The sequence below is a fragment of the Erigeron canadensis genome, chromosome 3 (genome assembly GCF_010389155.1).
Source record: "Erigeron canadensis isolate Cc75 chromosome 3, C_canadensis_v1, whole genome shotgun sequence".
Taxonomy (NCBI): Eukaryota; Viridiplantae; Streptophyta; class Magnoliopsida; order Asterales; family Asteraceae; genus Erigeron; species Erigeron canadensis.
The window spans coordinates 24,247,975-24,271,734 of record NC_057763.1 but is presented as its reverse complement, the minus strand read 5'-3'; the positions used below and the strand labels follow the sequence as shown (position 1 = coordinate 24,271,734).

The 23,760-nt window shown below is 34.6% G+C and overlaps 2 protein-coding genes, 1 long non-coding RNA gene and 1 other non-coding gene across 5 annotated transcripts; 1 reads left to right on the top strand and 3 right to left on the bottom strand.

The window, feature by feature from the left end:
* Positions 1–1,266: 1,266 nt before the first annotated feature.
* On the bottom strand, positions 1,267–4,264 carry LOC122593724. Of its 2 annotated transcripts, none has more exons than XR_006322857.1 (3): positions 4,173–4,264; positions 3,703–3,788; positions 1,267–1,461 (listed from the first exon to the last, which is right to left on the bottom strand). It is a non-coding gene; the product is annotated as an uncharacterized LOC122593724 (long non-coding RNA). The 2 variants fall into 2 exon arrangements; XR_006322858.1 differs by lacking the exon at positions 4,173–4,264 and adding an exon at positions 4,047–4,104.
* Positions 4,265–11,013: 6,749 nt separating this feature from the next.
* On the top strand, positions 11,014–14,970 carry LOC122593255 (nuclear pore complex protein NUP98A-like). The gene is made up of 6 exons (XM_043765640.1): positions 11,014–11,131; positions 11,242–11,322; positions 11,407–13,461; positions 13,670–13,777; positions 13,869–14,037; positions 14,212–14,970. The coding sequence occupies exons 3-6, from the start codon at positions 12,085–12,087 to the stop codon at positions 14,721–14,723; spliced, it is 2,166 nt and encodes a 721-aa protein (XP_043621575.1). The 5' UTR covers positions 11,014–11,131; positions 11,242–11,322; positions 11,407–12,084; the 3' UTR covers positions 14,724–14,970.
* Positions 14,971–16,083: 1,113 nt separating this feature from the next.
* LOC122594699 lies at positions 16,084–16,297 on the bottom strand. Its single transcript, XR_006323074.1, has one exon. It is a non-coding gene; the product is annotated as a small nucleolar RNA U3 (small nucleolar RNA).
* Positions 16,298–17,533: 1,236 nt separating this feature from the next.
* Positions 17,534–20,875, bottom strand: LOC122592788 (lateral signaling target protein 2 homolog). The gene is made up of 3 exons (XM_043765100.1): positions 20,273–20,875; positions 18,504–18,947; positions 17,534–18,079 (listed from the first exon to the last, which is right to left on the bottom strand). Exons 1-3 carry the CDS (start codon positions 20,808–20,810, stop codon positions 17,913–17,915), a joined length of 1,149 nt encoding a protein of 382 aa, XP_043621035.1. The 5' UTR covers positions 20,811–20,875; the 3' UTR covers positions 17,534–17,912.
* Between the last annotated feature and the right edge of the window lie 2,885 nt (positions 20,876–23,760).

Below are 23,760 nucleotides of genomic sequence, written 5' to 3'. Positions count from 1 at the left end.
TTGGACCATCAAACAACAAACGTTATAAACTTATGATCCTCTGCAAGTTTAGTAAAAATACTTGATCGCCGTGTTAAGTGCATCTCCATCTCTGTTGCCCAAAACATGCTTTAAGATCCACAGCCATTAGTCCATGACTCGTACTTTAAACAACTGCTTTGAGATCCTCTCATTGTTCTATAAAGCATCAGGGTCACCTCAACATAATTTTGAACTTCTCACGTGCTAATCTGCACTTTATCATGGTCTGATTGAGAAAGGGATGTTTTTTTTAGCTATACCAACAATATCACCATTCACCAAGCGTATACTTATCCCAGCTGTGCCAGATAGCCATCCATGGCGATTCAAAGAGACGCCTCATTGCAACCTTTGTTTGCATTAATCTCAGTATTTTGATTCAATCTTGATGGAATGCTTCCCTTCTTCATTTTCCTTTGTTTTCTCTAGCAAGTTGGATGATCGACCAGTGCTTGGACACCCAATAGATGTGTGTTTTAAAAAAATATACTTTAAAAGTGTGCAACGATCGAAAGTACATGCTCATAGTAAGAAACATGCATAGGAAACAATAACAAAAGAAAATATGCATGTATCTCGCATTATAAAAGATATCCTAGCAAAAAGGAATGTAAGCTGCTTGCATAACTCTATCAATAGAAGATCAACGAGTCACTGTTATGGGATTTATTCAAAATGTAACTTAAAAACATACTCGGCAGATACAATTCACAGTTTTCGTCCACTAGTAGCTTACATCTGCAAATTTGTAAAAGCATCAATTTAGGAAGATGTCACCATATGTTAGAGATAGGGTCCATATAACCAGTTTAAAGCAGAAAAACATCGTCTTAAACTCTTAATCATAGATGAAAGAAAACGCAATTGTTCGTTTCCAGATACATATATAGGCAGCAAGCAGCATCAACATATAGGAGGGCTGTCGAACCAATGGGGCTTAGGAGTGGGTACTTAAGTATTTCATGGCATTGTAAGAATCTCATATATGCCTTAAGCCCTTAATAGCCGTGGCCGACCTTGCTAACGCAATACGAAATAACAATAAGAAATGCCACTAAAATAATTTTAGAAGTACAAAGTCATTTAAGACATAAAATTTGCATTATCAGATATCCAACATAGATCTTTTCGAGTGCATAACATATTGTTCTCCTGTTTCCATAAGCCAATATCTAAAAGGGCACATGTCTGGTATAGTTATAAGGCTTCCGTCTTTTTGTCCCACATCAGTGCCAGAACAAAAAAAAGGAGTTTATAAGGAGCAGAAACAGAAAGAAAGGCATGACCTCTAATTAACCGAATCACCAAAACATCAATCTTTTGCCGGGAATTTCCCCATCTTTTGTTTCTGATGTGATTTGGTCTTCACCATGGCTTAGTAGAGGATCGTTGCCACTCCAGTTAATAATCTCTTCTTTTGTTTTGTCTATGGAGCTTGGTCTATAAAATTTTGTTTAGATTCTGTCAAATTTTGTTCAGATTCTGGGAAGTTAGCGATACAAATTATGTGGGACCACACTCAACAAAGATGGCTCTTTGGTATCACAAGTCATACTAAAAACAAGAATGTGACCACACTTGAGCTAGACGCAAAAACTTGCCCAGATTGTCCAAGACAATAGCCTGAAGCATTTCCAAAAGTGGAACAGGACATCAACTTAAATCACCTCATGCTATTTCAATCTTGAACATTCCAAAACCATCATGCTTATCAGAATAAGTAATCCTAATAGGCTACTAATGCCATTCCTGGAAAATATAGCCAAACATACTTCAGCAATATATTCCGCATCACCAAGTATCTAGTGCAATTTTTAGAGGACCATTCAACTTTCAGAAAACCCTGCTAATACATCTCAATATTACTAGCACCACTAGTCATGGATACAATATACCCAAGGCTAGATACAATATACCCAAGCCCCGCTGATGAGTTTCCCTCTTAAATGGTAGCTACTAAAGTTGTAGTAGCAGCATGAGAAACTCGAGTTATTGCTCATGCTAGCAACCATTTGACCCAAACGTTCAGGTTACTGAATGTTAATGGTTACATTTGACACCCTTCGGTCACATCAATTGGTTATTAGAGAGGGTTAAATTGAAGGCAGGTCAGACGGGTTGGATAAGGTCAAATGAGAAATGTGTGTACAGGTGAAAATTGTAGACAGACCCGAAATATCCAACCTTTTTAGTTTTTACACCTTTCTAGTACAATCATAATATACAACTTCATTGAATGTAATTGTGTTTTCAACTACTCCAAAGTGAGAGTACATAGATTTTTTCATTATTTACTTATTACCACTGCTACTCTTACTTAAATTATTCACTAACTAAAACTTGAAAAAGAAGAATTTGTAACAAACGAAAATTAAACCTTAAAACATCAAAATAATAAAGACATATCATACTAAAATAATATGGCCTCTATGAGAGGCAAGAGAAAAGAACCAATTTCGAAATCCACTTAAATATATGGAAATAGTTTGTTTTCACGTAAACTAGAATCAACCAAACAAACTATCATTATCTTTTTAAAGAAGTGCCAAACTGAAGAGATTCATCTAGGTACAAACAAAAACGTAAACAACAAAATGAAATCTAAACACACATATAATGATATAAATCTGCAATACTTGTGAATCTTCCCTTTAGCATGTACAATTTTATATATAAAAAAAAGAGATGAAAAATACAATTTCAATGATTTGCAAAGCTTATTTTAACAACCCAAATTGCAAAATCTTAGGGCGCGTTTAGTTAGAGGAAATGTTTTTAAGTTTTCCATTTCTAGTTTTCTAGAAAATGAAAAAGTTTTTCATTTCTAAAAAATCCTTGAAAATTTTGAAAACGCGTTCAAAATAAAAGATGAAGTTTTCATTTTTCCATTTTAGAAAACTAGAAAACATGTTCAAATTCACTTGTTTTCTAATTTTAGGTTTATAAAAGGTTTAGATAATAGAAAAGTGAAAACAAAAACTGAAAAAAACAGTTTTCTAATTTTAGTCCAAAAGTTGGAAAAGGGAATTTTCATTTTCTAGGAAAACTTTTCTAAAAAATTATAATTTGAATGCGTTTTTTGTTTCCCATGTTTTTTTGGAAAATGAAAATGGAAAACAATGGAGTTTTCTTAAACTAAACGCACCTTTAACTGCTCGACTCTTCTCCAAAACTCGAGCTCTTCGCATAGCATTGACATGGTATGAAGGTAGTCTCAACCATAAAATAGTTGTTACATCACCCTAAAATACCCGTTTAATGCAAATACTATTGTAATACATTTTCAAATACATATTCTAGCCAATTAAATATCCTTATAAACTTTTCCATATCCTTTTTTCCAATCTTAACTACTTGGTTTTTTAGTATTAGTTTGCTTTAAAGGTTTTCCATATCAAACAACAATAGGACGTGTATTAAGAAAATATCTCATTTTCAAATCCTTAATAATGAGAATACTCCTTGTAGGCCAAGTAATCTAACATTTCAACGATTTTGGTTTATAATATTGGTTAGGTTTTACGTTTGTACACCTTCCCAAATCCATTAGACACCTTCTCAAATCTCCTATCTAGTTAGAAAGCCCAGGCCAATGAGTAATTAAGTTATTATGAAAGTAGTATAAACCACATGAAATACATATGTGTATCTTCGATATAACACCACAATCTAAGATAGTACCACAAGAAAGTTGCACTGAAAACGATGATGACAAATTGTCACCACCACCCATTGCAAAGCACATACTCTTGGTCATCAATTTAAATCTGCAATAAAAATTTTAAAATGAACATTGGTAAGAGAATGAACCAAATACAATGAGGGATGATAAAACTTTACATTAAATGTGAAATGCCAAGTTAAAGTTTCTAGTTTGGTATATATTATATCATTTAAACATAACTTAGACCAGAAATTAAAAATAAACACATATTACAGTAATACTTATTACTAGTATATCTGCACATATGAATGAATGTTTATTACTAAGTGAAATAACAAAAAATAAACAGAAATGAACTCACTCAAAGAGAACGATGCTGCAAGATTTGATGTTATGATAATCAGACTAGATCTAATTCTAATTTATAAATCAAAAAGTTTAGAATAATATAGCGGCTGGAATGGAAGTGATAAGGATGATAACCTACCTTTCTAATTATATAGGGTTCACCAGCTGGGTGATTTAAGTTCTTGACCTCGAAGAGTGTTCTGGCCTATCGGTGCTCGAAGAAGAAGAAGAAGAAGAAGAAGAGGCATTTTCGGTATGGGAATAGGCCGCATGCCAAGACTGGTGTCGCGGTTTTTGAAGGGATTGTGAAATGTGGGAAGGTGGATGAAGGGAAGGAATTGATTATCATGGTGAAGGAGCTCGATTTTGATGTTGACGGGTGTAAGAGAGGTTTTGAAGGATAAAAGAGGGCTGGTTTTTCAAGGTGTTATAGAGGATATGTTTGGAAAGTGAAAATGAAGTTTTAGATTTGCTAATAGCAACGCTTTAATTCATTTTATGATCTTTCATCCCATGTTTGCAGTTGTGTTGGATTGGCTCTTGTTTTAGTACTATATACAATATACAATTCCCTACCAGGCGCGTAAACCAAATAAAAAAAAAAAAAGTGAAAGTAGTGTATTAATTTGCAGAACACCAAAACAAAAGCAGCCCATTCACATCTGAGCTGAAATGCTAAAACACAAGTGGCCCATTCAGACACCATAATAGACTTCTACAATGCAGGTAATAATATTAAGGGTAAAAACTAAAAAATTATACATCAACATATTTTCTTTATTAGTACTGATGATAGTACAATCCCTGATCCTGAAATGGCGTTGCAGAACATTAAAACTTGTTATCATGTTCAACTGCAAACAATCTTTACTACAGATGAAAACGGAAAGAAATACTCATAGTAACATTTTACATTAGAAGTGCAATCAGACTGCTGCACGATATATATCTCCTCTACTGTGTTGTTCCCAGTGCAAGATCATGCCAAGTGTCACCTCCATCCACTAGAGCTGCCTCATGGTCTGATAACAACATGCTGAGTGTAAGCAACAAGATAGACAATAAGAAAAGGGACTCGTGTCTCCCAGATATCTCAGCAAAAAGGAAGGTCAGCTGCTTGCATAATCCCATCATAGAAGATCAGTAAGTCAAAACGTTATGAGTGAGCATCATTACATATAGAGCAGAAACAGATAACTATACTCCGAAGATACAACTCACAGTTTAATCGACTAGTAGCTTTCGGCACAATTGCTAAGTAACTCTTTTTTTTCAACTATGTATAGCATGACACTTCTAGGAGGATGCTACAAGTTAAATAATGGGACCCATCCAAGCAGTTTAGGACAGGAAAATTTCACCTGCTTCTATCATAGATCATCAAAAACTTTCCAGTATTTGTTTTTGGAAACATACATGGAAATCAAGGACACAAATTTACATTCTGCAGGCCATGTGAGCACCCAGGGAGGGGTTTGCCCAGTTACCTCTTTGTTTACCAAGTAACAAGTTTTACATTGTACATGCAAAACAGGTTGTGCAATTATTAACCTTGGTAAGGCAATTTGTATATAAATACAAAACATGACACGTATATACTAATTCTAACTATCATTCAAAATAAACAAATAAAGGCTTCAATAGGCCAATATATGTATCTTGATAAAGTTTGTGTCCCAATAGCCTCTTGTAAAATGGTGATCATTATCACACATTCACATACAAAGATCTCCCCAAGCCCTCACAAAGCAAAAGATCTTCGATTTACAAAATGTATGCTTCCTTTTGTTAAAACATGTATGCTGGGAGACAAAGGCGTGTGGAAGATCAGTATTGTATGAACTCATAAAACACAATATATTAAAGGTTGTATGTTTCGACGAACAGGGACCTAAAGATAGATATTTGTATAATGGCGCATCTGAGCATAATGAAAAGCAAGTCAAGATGTAAACCATCTGTTACCGACCACTGTTAAGCAGAACGTAAGCCTGGAACATAAGCTAATGTTAACAACTGTTATGGATTTTATTACTAACGGTAGCCTATTAAGAGACTCGACTCCCTTGGTTAAACTTTGGAGGTTGACTGGGTATTAAAGCCAGTTTAGTAGAACATTTTCCTACATTGTATAATTATATTTTAAAACTAATATGAAATGATACTAAATGAATTTTTAGCCGTTCGGACGACCCACATAGCACATCAATAAAAAAGAATCATTTTCTTCTTTTTTATATGCAAAGGAAGCAAGACCACAGTCTTAGGCAGATGCTCTAAATTATTTTGTACTGGTTAAGTGAGTTTTGTAAAACTGTCCAAATCCATATTAATTTATTGACACATATAGCAACCGACGTGTTTCAACAGTACAAGTTGGGGGAAGACAGTAAAAAATCCGCAATCATTGAATATCATGGTGCAACAAAAAACATGAAATGCGTTAATAAGGATGCTGGAACTATAATTGAAATAGGTAAATACGATTTTTACGACCAATCAACCAGAATGCAAATTTGGAAACGTTGATGACCATATAAATCTTTTAGGATGTATACCAAACACAACTATCGTATTAATTTTCCATGAGCCTAGACTAATCATTTGTCAACAAATATTTGCCAATAAAAACACCTTAGTTCAATCACTATAGATATAATAACAAATAATACTAATAATCGAATTGCCGTTCTAAAAAAAATACTAATAACCAAATTGAGATCAAGACATGATATTTCGGAGCAAAAAACAAAGACATGATATTTTGGTTAGCAAAACACCTCATGTTTTCCAGTTTTGGTTTCCAAGAAAACATGGAAAACAGATAATGCATTCTAATGATAGTTTCTAAGAAAATTTTCCAAGAAAACAGAAATCAATGTTTTTCACTTTTTAATGGAAAACTTGAAAACATTCTTTTTATTGTTTCCATATTATTTTCCATCTCTCCCCTCCCCCTCCCCTCACATCTCTAACATGTTTTCTAATTTTCTAAAATGGAAAATGAAAATCGCATTTTCTAGTTAGAACTCATTTTCAAAAGTTTCAGTTGTATTCTAGATAAGGAAACCCCTTTCATTTTCTAGAAAAACTTAAAATAACAAAATAGAAAACTTTTTCCACAACCAAACGCGCCCCAAGGCTATCTTCTATGCTAAGGCTGCCACATCGTATCCTTACAAATCCTATAATTTTACCTCCAACCATACAAACATCCTTACATATCCTTACATTTTCCACATCATCACCAAAAAATCCTTACATATCCTTATATATTAACTTTGGACAAGTGAAGGGCATGCCCTTAGGTAAGGACATAAATCAAAAAATCTTTAGTTTTGGACAAGCTTCAATGGCGAAGTATATCCATGGACAATCTTTAGTTTTAAAGTAATCTAACTTTAAGTGTTTTTATTGTATGTGTGATATGGTGTTGTAAGTATCCATTAGTCTTTAGTTGATGTGACAACTTATATGGACGACATGCTAGCAAAAGTACAACTGATTAGATACAATAACATATTTGAAAGTTGAACTCGAAGCATCCTAAGTTTGATTAAATAGAAAATATACAAAAGACTTGTGGAAATAAAATACTTACTGGGATCTTCGGCATCGTCATTTCGAGGAAGAAGCGCAACGTTTATTTCAAGATCTGTACATAATATGTTCCAGCATAACCAAAATCAAATGTTTAAAAGCATATTATTATCTATTTCTAAAAAAAGGTATGAATATATATTTATAGAGAAGGAGGAGGAAACCATCTGTAGGGAGAGTGTCTTTCATCCAATCTTCATCAACAACATCTATTAATATCCCCAAACTTATTTCTGTTGCTGCTCCTGCCGCCATTTTATCACGCCCTTTCAAATTAGGTTATGTTATGTTTGGTTTGGTCTTTTATTGGAGAAAATTCTTAGGCCGTTAAAAACGTGTTCAGAATTTTTATTTTTAATTTTTTAGAAAATAAAAAGGGTTTTGGTTTTTAAAAAATGAATAGAATTTTTGAAATTCGTTTCAATTAAAAAAATTATAAACATGTTATAGATAGTGGGGAGGAGGAGGAGCAGAAATTGAAAAATAAGAAAAAATGTTCTTGTTATGTATACAAATATATATGATGTAGTGACTATTTTGCCTCTAGTTTATTCTCTAAGTTTATGTACATTATATAAAGTTTATGTACATTATATAAAGGGTTATAACCCTAATCTCATAAAGCAATAGGATAATCTCTTCTCTCTATACTCTTGTTTACAATACAAGTTATTCATTGGAAAATGTAAAACATTGTTTTCTGTTTTATTAAAAAATATTCTTAGAAACTATGATTCAAACGTGTTTTTTTTCCATGTTTTTTTGAAAATAAAATTGAAAAACAAATAAAAAATTTCATCATCATCGCCAATTCAACGTTACAGACAACATAATTTGTTCAATGACATTATCACCAGCAACCTATTAGTTTTTCGGTAAAGTATTGCTTTAAATGGAATAAAAGATTAAAATTGAAAGAAAATTTCGGCAACGATATTGCTAAAATAATCACTACAATTTATTAGCATCAATATTAAATAATATAGCAACACACACACAAACACAAAGACACACACACACACATAATAATACACATAAGCAACAACGATAATTAAAAACCCCAAAAAGGTGTTACTAGAATACATGAAAAAGTTGATGGCGATGAAAAGAACCCAAAACAAGGATAGGTATAAAAACCTCCATAAGTGATAGATTTGAAAACCCCCCAAGCGGATAAAACAAGACTCGTCAGAAAAATCAGGGGGTTCAAAATCTCGTCGAAATAAAGGTGAATGTTGGGGAGTATCGGCTTGTGTGAGTCCACCTACACAAGATGTACAATGAGAACAAGATATAAAATAGGTTAACAATAAACACAAGTATATCAAGTAACCCGACTGGCAAGTGGTTCGAATCTAGATAAAGACTAGTTATGAACCACGATCCAGATATGGATATGAACAATAAAGAACAAGTGCTTGAAACTATATAAATACTAATTATATTCAAGTATTATGGCAATGAGTCGAGATGTATTTTTCAATGTATTTTATTTATTTCTATAAACAAAATACAAGAGTTGTTGCGGAACAAAGATAATCACACTTGTGAAAATATCTAAACAACCCTAGAAATACAAATGATCTATGCGACAAGGAATTACTCGTAAGAATACTTAGAGTAATATCACACGTTGCAATTGCCAAAGTTTCCAGCTAATTAGCAAGTGTGAGAAGTGTTATATTTATAGGCAAACATGTCTTGATGACATTGCAATATGTCGTACAAATATGGTTGGATGCATTTATGGATTTGTAGGACAAATCCATAACATGCTTGTTTAAGGTAAAGTATGTAAGTTTCTTTGATGTGACTTGACATACTTTATTCCCAACCTTTTGCTAAAACTTTTCCAATCCCAGGTATAAAGTAATTAACCGGGTAAAGGTAGTTAAAGCTGCAAAAAGACTTTTCTCGTAATCAGTGAAAAAGTGTTGTAAATACTTTTTCACTGAGCCTCTTCAGATTCTTCAATCAGGTAAGATTTTCTCTGAGCTCTGCTTCTGAGATGATCTTCTTCTTCAGTCTTCGGTCTTTGACCTCAGTCTGAACGTCTTCAGTGTTGGTTGATTCTGAATCTGAAGTGAAGCTTCAGTGAGCTTTATTCTGAATGTCTTCAGAATCCTGAGCAAGCTTTCTTCACTGAACTTCAACTATTTTGAACAATTCATACTTGGTCGATTTTTGACCTAACAGCTTGCAGCTTCGATTTCGACAATAAAAAGCTAAGAAAAACACAAAATTAGTCTCAAAGTTGAAAACCTCCAATGTTAGAACTTAGAAGTTAGGTTTTCAGGCCAACAATGGCAGTGGACGACACCAAAAAAAAATCGATCATAACAACATACTACCAACGTAAAAAATGATAGAAGAAAGTGACTTAAAGTAAATAAGGAACAAAAAGGTACTTTTTAATTATTTTATTTTTACATTATTTTTTTAATTATATTTTATTATTTTTTAATAAAAAAATACATAAAAAAGTTTTAAAAATTTTAAAACAAAAAAAACATATATTTACACATGTATCTGGGAAATAATAGATTATCCTAAATAATAGACTAAAAGTCCAAATGAAGAAATGTGAAAAAATTATAGGGTTAGATTATGAAAAAATAATTAATGAAATCCATATGTCAAATCTAAAAAAATTTATAGGCTTATTGTGAGGAGGATAAATCATTTTCTTATTTTCTTTAGTAACTTTTTTTATTTTTCTAAAATAAGTTTTTATTAAAAGAATTAAAATAAAAAAAACAAGATAATAAAATAAAATGGTCATTGATGGTTTTTTGCCTGCTAATGGTGCGTGGTAATTTCTTTACTTAAATCGAAAAAGATGTCAATCTATACTCTCTTATAAAGAGTATTGGATTTCTTAAAATTCAACACTTTTTTTCCCCCCAAAATACTCCTACTTAAACATAAAACCCTTATATACCCTTTTTTCTCCATTCTTTCTAATCATTACACACACTCATCGACCTCTATCACCCTCCGCCGCCGTCCTCCTTCTTTACCGCCTCCCTCGATCTTCACCACCGCCTCCATTTTATATTGTTATCACCTTTTAACCGCCGCAACGCGCGGACACTATGCCCGTATATTGATATGAAGAAAAGAGAAATTACTTAAAAATAAACATTTATTTCAATATTACAATCACAATACAATATTTACTTGCTAACTTAACGAACACACAATTTAGATTTAAATTTAAATAATAAAATATATAAGCTTAAAATATATAGGAACAAATAAATAAACAAATATTTTGTAGCTTTAACCGTAAGCTATATAGCCCTGCTTAAAATCAAAGCTACTCGTCCATACACGCGGGAATTGTATCTATATATACTTTAACAAAAAAACTCACCCAGCCATCAATCTATTTACAATCGATTCCATCCCCAATAACATACAAAAACTCTGTATTCGTATACTCGAATTCGTATTTTATCAATAAATAAATAATGATGTTTCCCTCAACTACTACACGTAAGTTTTTCACGATTCTCTTTATTTTCATGATTTTCGAAATTGTTGTTTATTTTTAACACAATTGAATTTACTTGATTTTTATTTTTTGTTCTCGTAATTAACTGCAGCGTCCTCATCACAAACGCTTTCCGGTTTTTCTGGATTCGCAACTCTTTCAACGACCCCATCGTCGACTACTTTACCTACAGGTATTTTCTTTCTTTCCGATTTTTTTAGGAATATATATAATTCGATTAACAACATCCTTTTTATTTGTCCCTCAAATTCATCAGGAAATTCAAGTAGTGGCATTTTTGGGACTCCATTTTCTCAAAATTCAACTTGGACAGGCTCCCAAACATCGTCGTCGCCTTCGCCTTTTTCTAATACCCAAACATCATTTACATTTAGTACCCCGTCATACGCGACTTCAACTCCTGGTGGTTAGTACAATTAAGTTATTGTTTACAGGAATCATGATTTCTTATACCCTTATATATTTAACTTTATATTGGATATATATTATATGCCTTTGAGTTTACTCATCCGTTTTTGTCGCAAGTTTTTTTTTTGTGTGAAAAACAGCATTTAAGTAGATTTATGGACATATGGACAAACACTACATTGCCATCTTGGGATTTTGAACAATTTTGGCATACTCATACACTCATACCGCAGCCTTGCAATTCCCGAGTCTCCTTGTTCTGATTACCAAGTCATTGGCATCGATCTACAAAATAATTCTGTCTACAGAATGTTGAGCCTATGATGCTAATTGAGTTGGCTATTAATAATGAATCATATGTACACCTGGTTTAAAATCGCTCTTAATTCAGTTTGGCAGAATTTGGGTCTTCAAAACCCAATATCGTAGGTTCAAATCCTACAGAGCGTGATGTTGAATGCATCTTTTTGATACTTAACAATGGTTTTGGTTTTTTTGTTGTTATTAATTCTGTTTTGCAGGATCTATGGCCACAGGATCAACATTTAACTCAGGCGGATTTAACTCGACGCCGCCAAATTTATTTTCTTTTACCTCACCTTGGGCGAACAGTTCAAACTCTACCACGCCAGTGCAACAGAGCTTATTTGGAGTACCAACTACTTCAAACTCCACCACACCAGTGAAACCAAACCCATTTGGACCAACCAATTTAAACTCTACCACACCAGTGAAACCAAACCCATTTGGTCCATTTGGACCAACCAATTCAAACTCTACCATGCCAGCGCAACCAAACCCATTTGGACCAACCAATCTAAACTCTACCACACCAGTGAAACCAAACCCATTTAGTCTACCAACCCCATCGGTCGCCACAGAGCCTACCACCTTCAGGTTTCCTAGCCAAGCCCAGACTAGCCCCTGGAATTATCCTGGCCCCACATCTACTTCATTCCCTTCACAGTTAAATACCTTTTCATCTTCTGCAAACACTTTTTTGACGAATGCTACTCCTGCTTCTTCAAATTCATTTAGCTCATTTGCTCCTAAAACAAATTTTACCAGTCCAGCCTCTACTGGATCATCTTTTTCACTTGCCTCGTCAACTCCCAATCCCTTTCCATCTTTTAATTCACTGTCCACTCAGAGTTTTGCTAGTCCTGCATCTTCAACAATGAGCCCGGGTCAGACCACCGCAACACCTTGGAATGCTTTCTGGTCAACTCCAGTAGACAAACCTTTGAATTCGCTAGTCAATACAACTGCTACCTCACAAGCTACCTCACAACCACCATTATTTAATATCCCCAATACAAACCCTTTTACATCACAAGCCATTAATTCATCTTCCGCGGGTTCTTTTCCTTCATTTAAAGCGTGGACTTCCGCTCAAGCTAACACACCGGCTTGGCCATCTATAAGTAGTGGACCTTCTGTTTCCACGACAACTGGAGCTGCTAACTCTTTCTCACTTTCAAATCCACTGTCAAATCGTAATCCTGTTACAAACCCTTTTACATCACAAACCATTAATTCATCTTCCTCAGGTTCTTTTCCGTCATTTACAACATGGACTCCAGCTCAAACTAGCACACCATCTTCTTCAAATGCTTTCTTGACAACTCCAATAAGCACACCTTCTTTTTCCATGACAACAGCAGCTGCTAACTCTGTCTCGGTTCAACCTGTGATCCCTGGACCGAGTTCAGATTCCTATCAAACAAAGGCCTTGTTTAATCCTGATATTTCTTCAACTCAAAGTCTTAATGGAGAAAAAACAGGAATTACTAGCATGGAACAACCATCACCTGCTGCAAGTCCATTTGGAATACTTCCGCCAAAACCTCAGTTGTATTTTGAAGATTCTCGACCAATTCAAATTGGGATTTCCAGCATGACTGTAAGTTTTTCTATTGTAATTTTGAAATGCTAATTATTTAATAAAAACCAAAAAGTGTTCGACTAGAGGTTCTGGCCAATCCAGTGGATCTGACACCGTGTTGACCCGAATCTGTTTGTCCTTTTCCCTAAATCACCTAACCAACCATTATCCCCCCGAGGTTATATAACTTCACTTAGTTTAAACGGTTAACAATGTCTTTTTGCAGGTCAAGGACAAGCCGGCTGCAGTCAGATATCAGGCGCTGACTACCAGGCATTTGTCTAGAAACAAGTTGCCAATTCGGAAGTATGACCCAAAACTACACACTCCAAAGGTGAGAACCGTCCAAAATTTTTATAGAAAACAAGCCCTCTTACTCACATCAAACCTTTCACACGATTACTTATTAATTATTTTTTATGCAGATACCATTTTTTAATGACACCAATGAGATACCCGTTGCTGTATTGGTTCCAAGAGAAAATCCAAGGAAGATGGTTATCAGTCCGGTTTCATCGTCTCCAAAGGCTAGCACGTTGAAGAACATAGGTGAAGAAAAAAAGTCTTCAGATAGTTTGTATGAGAATGAGAAAGGTAAGTTGTATTTAACATGTATGCTATCCTTTTCACATGTTTATTTTTTGTGTTTCTGTCTACACCAGTCTACATATTAAAAGGAATTGTTTTAAGGCTATGATGCACTGTAATATAATCAGTGATTTTGTTAGTATGTTTCAGTTGCTGATAAGCTCTTTATGTATTTTTCAGAAGACAGCAAGGCCTCAGATGATCCAACTACAGAACAAGAACTATTTGCAGCAATCCTTGAAGTACCAACAAAACTTCAACTACCTGACTACTACACAAAACCTCAAATTTCAGACTTGGAAGCAAAAGAAAGGGCCGAGCCTGGATTTTGTACACGTGTGAAGGACTTTGTGGTCGGACGCCATGGCTATGGTAGTATAAAGTTCTTAGGCGACACAAATGTAAGGAAGCTTGATATTGAGAATCTTATTCAGTTTAATAACCGAGAGGTGATTGTGTATATGGATGAGACCAAGAAACCTGCGGTTGGTGAAGGGCTCAACAAAGCAGCTGAGGTAACGCTTCTCAATATCAAATACGTGGATAAAAAAACTGGAACACAGTACAAGGATGGGCCAAAGATTGATAAATATGTAGAGATGCTAAAGAAGAAGGCAGCTGCACAAGGTGCTGAGTTTATGTCGTATGATCCTGTTGAAGGTGAATGGAAATTTCGAGTCCAACACTTTTGAAGACAAAAGTAGTCGAGAATACTTTCGGAAGATTACTCCTTTGTCTATAGATGACTTGTCAAGCACAAATTTGTGTTTTGATATATAATGGAATTTGAATGATAACGCCTCTTCTTTTTTGAAGTTTTGGTCAGTTTTCTAGCTGTTGATCTGTCTAATTTGTTACTGCAATTGGAAGAATGTGTAAAAGATAGTGAATGTTATGTGAATGTGATTTAGGATCATATGTTGAATTTGTTTTGTGAAATTTTTTGCTTCAACTACCCAATACTTATATGCAAGTTTATGGCAATAGATATGATATAAAAATGTCTGAATGCAGAAAGCTTTTTCTTTTCCCCCTTAATTACTTTACCTGCTATGTATCTTTACCAGCATCCTAGAAGTCTATTATGGTGTCTGAATGGGCCATATTTGTTCTGACATTTCTGTTAAGATGTGAATGGGCAGTTTTTGTTTTGGTTTTCTGCTATTTAATGTTTTCATAGGTTTCTTTAATGCGTTATGAGGCTGTTTATGGAATCATATATAATAAAATCAAAGGGATGTTTCCTTATACAGTACATATTATTCTTAACGGGTCAAATGGGTAATATGAAATGAAAAGATAAACAGAAAATGAGCGAAACATTCCCAACGGAACAAAAGTAGTCAGCCGTAACCCATAAGTGGTACAACCAAGTGGGATTGGGACCAGCCCCTTGGGTCAACCAATCCCAACATCTTTGACCCGATCTTTACCCAAGTCATTTGACCCACCCATTTTAACCATCTGTAATATCCTATTGATGTGCACTTGCAATATCTTACCCTTAACAGTAGAGACTCACGGGTATCTAGTATAATCGTTAATTTCCAAATAGCCTGTACACACGGGTCAAATGGTTGGTCTCTCGAGTAATAAGCTTAGTTTTCTGATTGCACTGCTACAACCGTTGTACTACTATTTAAGAGGGAAGCTCTCATTAGAGGGTCTTGGGTTTTATTTAGTCACTAAAGGCTAAAGTGGCACTGACAAGTGACAACGGATTGGGAGCAGCTAATGTATTGAGATGCAATCTTCGTCCTCCTCTGATGAGTCCTCATTCTCTATCGATCCAAATGAAAACTTATTAGGACCTCAAGCAGCCATATGGGGCAGGTGGTATCCTCTTGATAGAGTAAACTAGATACTCAAGGGTTTCGAAATGTATTGTTGAAGCTTTTGTTTTCATTTGTTATATCCTTTCAGTGATCAGTTGAGCTTGAAGGGGGCTACAATGAATTGGGATATAGGTACGGTTGGTTCGAGACCATGAGAATCAGTGAATCACTAAACATATGTCTGAATCAAAATCAAGTGACAAAAAAGAGTTGGGTTTGTCTGTCAGACAACCATGTAGCCATGCCAAGGCCCATTTAACTGGGTTGGCAACGATCCTCTACTGAGCCATGGCCGAGACCATGAGGCTCGGTTAATCACGCTCTGACTACATGGTAGTGGTTCATCAACCAGACATGGGTTTCTGTCTTGATAGGAATCAAGGATACAGAGGTACGAGCCTATAGAACAGATCCTGTTCAAGTAAGGTCGTGCCTTTCTTTCTGTTCCTGCTCCTTATAAACACTCTTTCTTTTTTTTCTGGCACCGATGTGGGATATAAACAAGGAAGACTTTAAAAACTATATCAACCATGTGCCGGCCCTTTCACATGTTGGCTTCACGTATTCATTATTCATTAAATACCTTTTTATACCTCTATTCAATTTAATTGCAACAAAAAACATTAACATGGATTTATAAATAAAGAAGACGATGTCTAAAGTTATACGGAATAGTATTTCACACTTTTAAAGTCTTATGGTTACAAAACACACATGACAATGTGTGATAGAAAACAGCGAAAAAAAGAGAAGGGAAGCATTCCATCAAGTTCAATTCCAATTCTATGGGATTGATGTTTTGGGTTTTTAAAAGTTTAAGATCTTGATTTCAGTTTGCTGGTTTTGAAGTTCTGAGTTGTTCGAGCCTTAAACTCAAGTTTTTATGAGTTTTGCATCAGGTTTTGTGTCGAGTTATACCACAATTTTGGCGTAGTGCACAAATTCAATGCAGTTCAAAACTCACAAGGTTGGTGTCGTTAACAAAGTCAATGCAGTTAATCATCGCAAGATTGATGTCGTTAACAAGGTCAATGTACTTTTGTGATGACATCATGCATCATGATATTCCAAAAGAAAGATAAGAAAAAGAAAGAGTCGGTAGCTTGTTTATGCCGCAAATATGTCATATGAGCTCAAATAACATGTCAGTATGTCACATTGTGGCGTTTGAGTTGATTTACAGTCATAGGCAATAATAAACACTTGCAGATAGTTACGTTGTGCAGATTAATACAAGAGGAGTTTAATAAACACGAACTGGCGATGAACCTGATGCTTTGTAGACCGATTAGCTGAACCTAGAGCATCTGTTTAAACCAATTACTTACAACAGGTGGCAGAAAAGGCAATCGCCTTTAAAAGGAGAGTACAGTAGCAGTAGGACCATACTATTCATGATTTACGATCCAGAATACAACACCATCGGAGACTTGTCAAGCTATGTTCATCTTTGGGGTATATAGATTGCATATAATTTATAACATCATTTACATTAGTAAACTACTAAACTCAGATGAATCGATGCTTAGGTCTACTGTAGGTTTGTTCAACATGGAGCAGCTGATACCTTCAGCTACCGACAAGGCGACAATGTACATAAAATTGAATTGGCCAGACAGTGACCCAGCAGGTTGGTATCCAGGAAAAGTTCACCATATAAACAAAAAGGATCTGGAAGTTTTTTTTCAACATATAACCAGGTTAACCAGATAATATTTGTACAAGTCATACAAAAGAGATCAAGACAATGGACATCTCACACTGTCATACGCAATGCAACAAATGAAAGAAAAGCATGTCAAGGATTTCATTAAATCCATCTCATCTACAAACTAAATGTATCATCAGTAAACTCTTCAAGAACCAGACTAAGCCGAATCCAACTACTAACCAGTAGCAAAATTGTGAAGATCACTTTTTTATGGGTTACTTCCAATAGCGGACCTGATGGTCATGTAACCTCTCAATGCTGACTTATTTGAGACATAAACAAGTCTCACAAGACACAAGTAACATCTCACCCATCCTATAATCCTAAAGAACTAATCAAGAGTCAAGACCAGCTTCTGGCTGCGTATCATCAACAGTGTTCGTAGGCTGTGGAACATACGAGTAAGCAATGACAGATGCTCCAATCACGATCGACATGCCTATACAACTCCATAACCACTTCCTTTGACCTCTTTTCCTTTCTCTCTGCCTTCGTGCCACCTCTGCACAAGTCCCCGCCAAATATATAAACATCATTGAAAAATCAAATTTTATTGGACAAAGTGTTTCAGCTTAAACCCAAATAAGCAAAAGACGGACTTGGTGGAAATTGGAATGTGTCAAGCAGGTTAAAAATTGCTTAAAGTATACTTTTTAGCATACAGCTTTCCCGCTCACATTATTCAAAGATTTAGAATATTATTATAATGATGATATTATTTTCATAACTATTTGTTAAAACTATTAAAGAAAAGGACAAGAAAGTGTTCTTGGATCAATCCAGCATGTTTCAAAAAGAAGTATGTAATGATCCATACCAACCCAAACCCAACACGACCTATTATCCAAGCCACCTGACCTGGTCGTTTTGCCACCTCTAAAGTCTAAATAGAAAGGAAAAATATAATTTAGGTAAAGAAAGCACACCCATAGTTTCAAGATTCTTTTGGGACATTTCATGGATCATGGCTTCATAATACTGCAGTCTGTCTTTTAGCCGGGAGATCTCTTTATCTTTGGATCCTATGATGACATCAGCAGCCAGCTCAGCTTCTGCTTTTGCTTCAGCCTTCCCCATGGCTTCATCTATATATCTAGCCACAATAACTTCCTCCGAGAACTGCTTCACTGCATTAAAGTCAACCTGCATACGACTGCCATCATTTGAAGGTGCAAGAAAAGCAAGACCAGTCTCAGGTAGTAGAAGCCTGCTGAACGTCTGCCAGTGAGTAGACATTGCAGCAAGATCGTCTTCGGCAGTCTTGCGTTTGTCAACCTCCTCCAGAAGACTAAGCCTTGTTGTATGTAACTCTGATTCTAAGTTTCGGCTCCAAGAAGGTAAGCTCAACATAGATCCATCTGAGGAGAACTCTGTGCATACAAAAACCAAATCAGATAAAAAAAAAAGAATATTCAAGAAATTATATAAGATAAGCTATGGAGGTGGGTACATGGAAGAGTTGATTAGATTGGGTAACGGGGCGAAGCAGATTCAGGTTCAAACTTAGTGAAAGCTGAAATGGACTGGGGTTCAGTTTGGTGCTTTTTTGTCCCCTTTCTTTTATGAAAAACTAATGTGTTAATTATGAAAACAGATATTTAATTATTACAATAATATCGTAAGCCTTCTGATACAGACTATTTAGACATTTGACCCATTCTCCTTTTACCAAAGTATTTTTTTATGATTTATTTGAAATAAAAACACCCCTATATGAACTTGTTGCAAGCAAATGGTTCAATATTTCTATCTCTAAGTAAGACAATGCAAACCAAGTTGGTATTAACCTAACTCAATCTACTCTTCATACCATCTAGTTGTAGACATCCAAAATACAGATAGATAATTTAATCGTGTAAAGGAAAAATATACAATAATAGCATAGAAAGCCAATAACACAAGCAATAGTGTCTAGCACAAAACCTCCATGAAAGATTTATAGTTTGTGGCAAAACAATTACTAACTACAGAATCCATAAAACTTAGCTTTCTCTTAAACAATATATTTGAAACAATCATCAATAGCCCATTAACACAGCACATTGAATCGGACCAACCAAACTCTATTGGGTAAGAAGCAAAACTAAACTAGTTCAACACACTTATTCCTACCTCACTAGTACATGAGCCGAATTTCTGAATTGTCAATACCAATCTCCAAAACTCATTTACTACAATCTGAAATCCACAGGTTGCTATTGGTTATAAAAAACCTTTTCCATTTCAGTTTTCAAGAAAACAAAAAAGGGAGTTTAACCTCTAGAAAACCTTTAAAGATTTTAAACACGCATTTAGTTGATACATCACACCTAATACCGCTAGCCCAAAAGTCCTTCGATATATACCATTCTATAATCAACCACAATTACACGTTTCGACTATATATATATATATATATATATATATATATATATATATATATATATTGCAATAGCAACAACCTTAACGGAAACCATCTCCAAGGCGGCCTAGTCGTAAAAACTAACACAAGTTCGATCCTCACTAAGTAAACAGTTTTTCAGGCAATAATAAAAGTCAACGAAACAAACACGAAAATACCGATTACCCAGTTATATATCCTGAACAAGAATCCTTCAGTTATATATATATATATATATATATATAACAATCAATCAGAAACATAAACATAAACATAAACATAGATACAGATATATAGATATAGATATAGATATACCTTCAGTAGCATCATAAAATTCCCCAGCATGATTAGAAGAAACGAAACTCATATTTCCACAATCATTCGAACTCGCAACGCTCACCGAATCACATCTCGGGTCCTCAAACTCTTCCTCCACGTCATCATCATCATCATCTTGACCCACGTCATCATCATCATCATCAACAATCACCCCACTTTCTTGACTGACTTCAAACCCATCAATTCTTTTATTAACAGAAGAAACCGATTCCGTTCCACTGCGGGCCCCACGGCCTTTTCGGTTAAAGACGTAAGGAGAAGGAGAAACAGAAGAAGCGGGAAAAGAAGTTTCGAGAAGAATTGGAGTTGGTTCTGGAGTTGTGTATAACGCAGGTGATATGTATATATGATTTAGTTTATTTTTTTCCTTTTTTTGTTCATCTTTTTTGGAATCGGATTCTGATGATTTTTCGAGTGGTGGAATTGGAGAAGGGGTTTTTAAAGTCGACGGATTTTTGGTTGGATTCCGGTGTTGGAGAAGATTCTCTAGGGCTATTGTTGTGAAGGTTGGCATAGTGTTTGTCTTTTTTTTTTTTGGTTTGAAAGAGAAAAGAGGGAGAAATGAGCCCTAGGTTTTGGGAGAGGGTCAGGTCAGATAGTCATATACTATTGTATATTGTGTTATTATTATTAAATTAAAATTAGGAAAATAATTTTTTTTAAGAAAATGAAGCAGCGTTTGGAAGAATCATTCTTGCCTGCCTTTGTTGTTCTTTTTGAAAAAAAATTTAAGATTTTATTGATTTTTAGAACATTGGAAATCGGGTAGGGCTCGGATAAGGTGAATCCGAACGGATACGCTGTTGTCGTCAGCCATCCGGTAAGAGAGAATCGGGTGTGAAATCGAGTTTGGAACCCAAGTGAAAGGAAGATAGACGTTAGAGGAAAGGGAGGCCACCTCGGCCATACGACTACTAGCAACGGGCAAGGTGGTTGACATGTATTATGAGTACTTACGTATGGCTGCTCAAATCTCACTCAAATGTCTTACTTATATTTGTGACGTCGTCATTAATGGAGGCCTACTCAACACGACGTTGCACGCATTTTTAAGGCCCATGAAGCTCAACATCACTTCATTTTACATAAAATGACAGGACACCGGACACTTCATTCTACGTTACTGGGCGCTTTCACAAACGCGACTACTATGTTATCGATGAAATCTATAACAAGTACTCGACGTTTGTTAAAGCATACCAGTATCAACCGACCCAAAAAGAATAGAAATTCAAGAGGGGCAAGAAAAAATGTTGAGCGAGATTTTGGTGCACTCAAAGGAAAATGGCAAATTCTTAGGCGACCTCTCTGACCTATGATCAGAGACAAGATCACGTTGTATGTTAACGCAATTATTATTTGCACAACACTATTATAAAAGACGACGTGAGGGCAATCTCATCGCTTCATATAATGGACCCGTCGGTCCAACCAGTGTTCAACGAAAGGGTGTTAGCAGAGTTATTAGACGAAAATGTTCATCACCACTTTCGATATGATCACGGAGCACGTGTGGGCTCAAGACTTGTCATATCTCAGATAATTAGTATTTTTAATCTAGTGTTTTTAAACATAACTTTAAAAAAAAAAAGTTTTAATGTATTGAGTATTTCTTTTTCTAAAGTTTTATGTAATGTTTATTTTTAGTAAAAGCTTTATGTTTTTTTATGTTTATGTAGTTTGAATTCATGTATTAAAAATATATGAAAAAGAAAAAAACTGGGTAGGATTGAGTTGTTATGCGTAGAATTTGGATAAAATTTGGTAGTTTTGAGTTGGAGAATTTTTATTAAGTAGATGTGATGTGACAATTTGGGTTGTCTTCTACTCCTTTCCCCCAAGAGTTTTACAATAATTTTTGAAAGCTTTCGTGTTTAAGATTAAACAATAACTTGTTTTGTGGTTAAAAGTTTTAGTTTTGAGCTTTTATCGGGAAAAAAAAAGCTTCAAAATAAAACACTACTTGAAGAGTTGAAGTAATTTTCTAGAGCTTTTCATTTGGATTAAGTTTTTGATTTTTACAATTACATATATACCTTTTTACATGCTGCAGGTCTCAAGTTTGAGACATGGGAAGGACATTTTGAAAGAATTTCACAATAAAGTCTTCCAGTGAAGCATGTTTGAGTCCTGCAGAGGGGGCAGGGTTTTATCCCAATTAAATGTTGTACATTCAGCAGTTTAGTTGAGAGTTTTTCCTCCTACTAGGTATTGAGGGTGAGAGTCTCTCTAGCGCGGACCAGGTTTAGACAACATAAGCTAGATCCCCTGTTGCGAGCGAATGATCCACATTCTACACCTTTCCAAAAAATAATAATAATAAAATACTGTAGATACTGCAAATGGAAAGATCTTGTCACAATTTAAAATTTGGTAGAAATATGTAAGGGTGCATAAATAGATTAGATTTAAGGCTGATAATTGAGTACTTGTTAAGCAAAAAATGTACTATACAACTTTTTTTATTTTTAAAAATAATTGTTTTTAAAATTTTAAAGTTCAACATTTAACTTTTTTTTATACATAAAACGAATAACTGTCAAACTCAAATCATCAAAGGCAAGTGTTAAATGAGTCATTTTCATGTTTGAAAGCTGAGAATTTTGTGCGCACCGAACATATTAAGACAAGATTTGTCAGCCTTAATTAGATTAAATAAATGATTTGCAGCGTTTTCTAATCCAATTTGGTGTCTATTGGCTTTTATGTGTTTTGAGAAACATTTGACCAAACTTAATTATATCACGCAATTTTATAACTTATGCATTAGAAAAGTAATCACGGCTGTCATCTTTTACGGATTTCGGTCTCAACATCTTGACGGGGTGTGAGGAAGTTAATATGTAGACAAACTTACCTCTATCATAACGGTATAAAGAGACTGTTTTCAGATTTTATCTAAAATATAAAAAGGACCTTCAGTTTTACAAGAAATAAAAATAAAACCTTTGACCTCTTCATTTATAATAATGAATTATATTATTTATTATTAGTATTAAATCTATGTTTAATAATTCAAATCAACAAAAAAATTTACGTCAATAAGACATAAAGAGCTGACAATTGTTTGAAAATTGTAAGAAGACGTTTTTGATTTTTTTTTTTTATAAAATGACAAAGCCGTGAGTTTTTTTTTTTTTTTTTTTAAATTTAAGCCATTATATCATGTCCAAGTTGCTCGAGGTTTAACAGGATGTGAGGATCGAATCTTAGTTTGAAAATATAAGTAAGATAGTTTGTGGTTTAAAATAAAAATTAATATCAAAACTACTCGTACAAAGGGGTATTTGGTACAATGGATTGAAAAATGGTGGAAAGAGAATGAGAAAAACTTCTCATGTTTGGTTGCAACGGGTAATGGAAAAGAAGATCGAGAAGTGAGAATCGATTCCATTCCCTTCATTCTCTATAAATTGTAAAGAATGGATGGGAATGAATTTTTTTTTTTTGTTTTAACAATATTA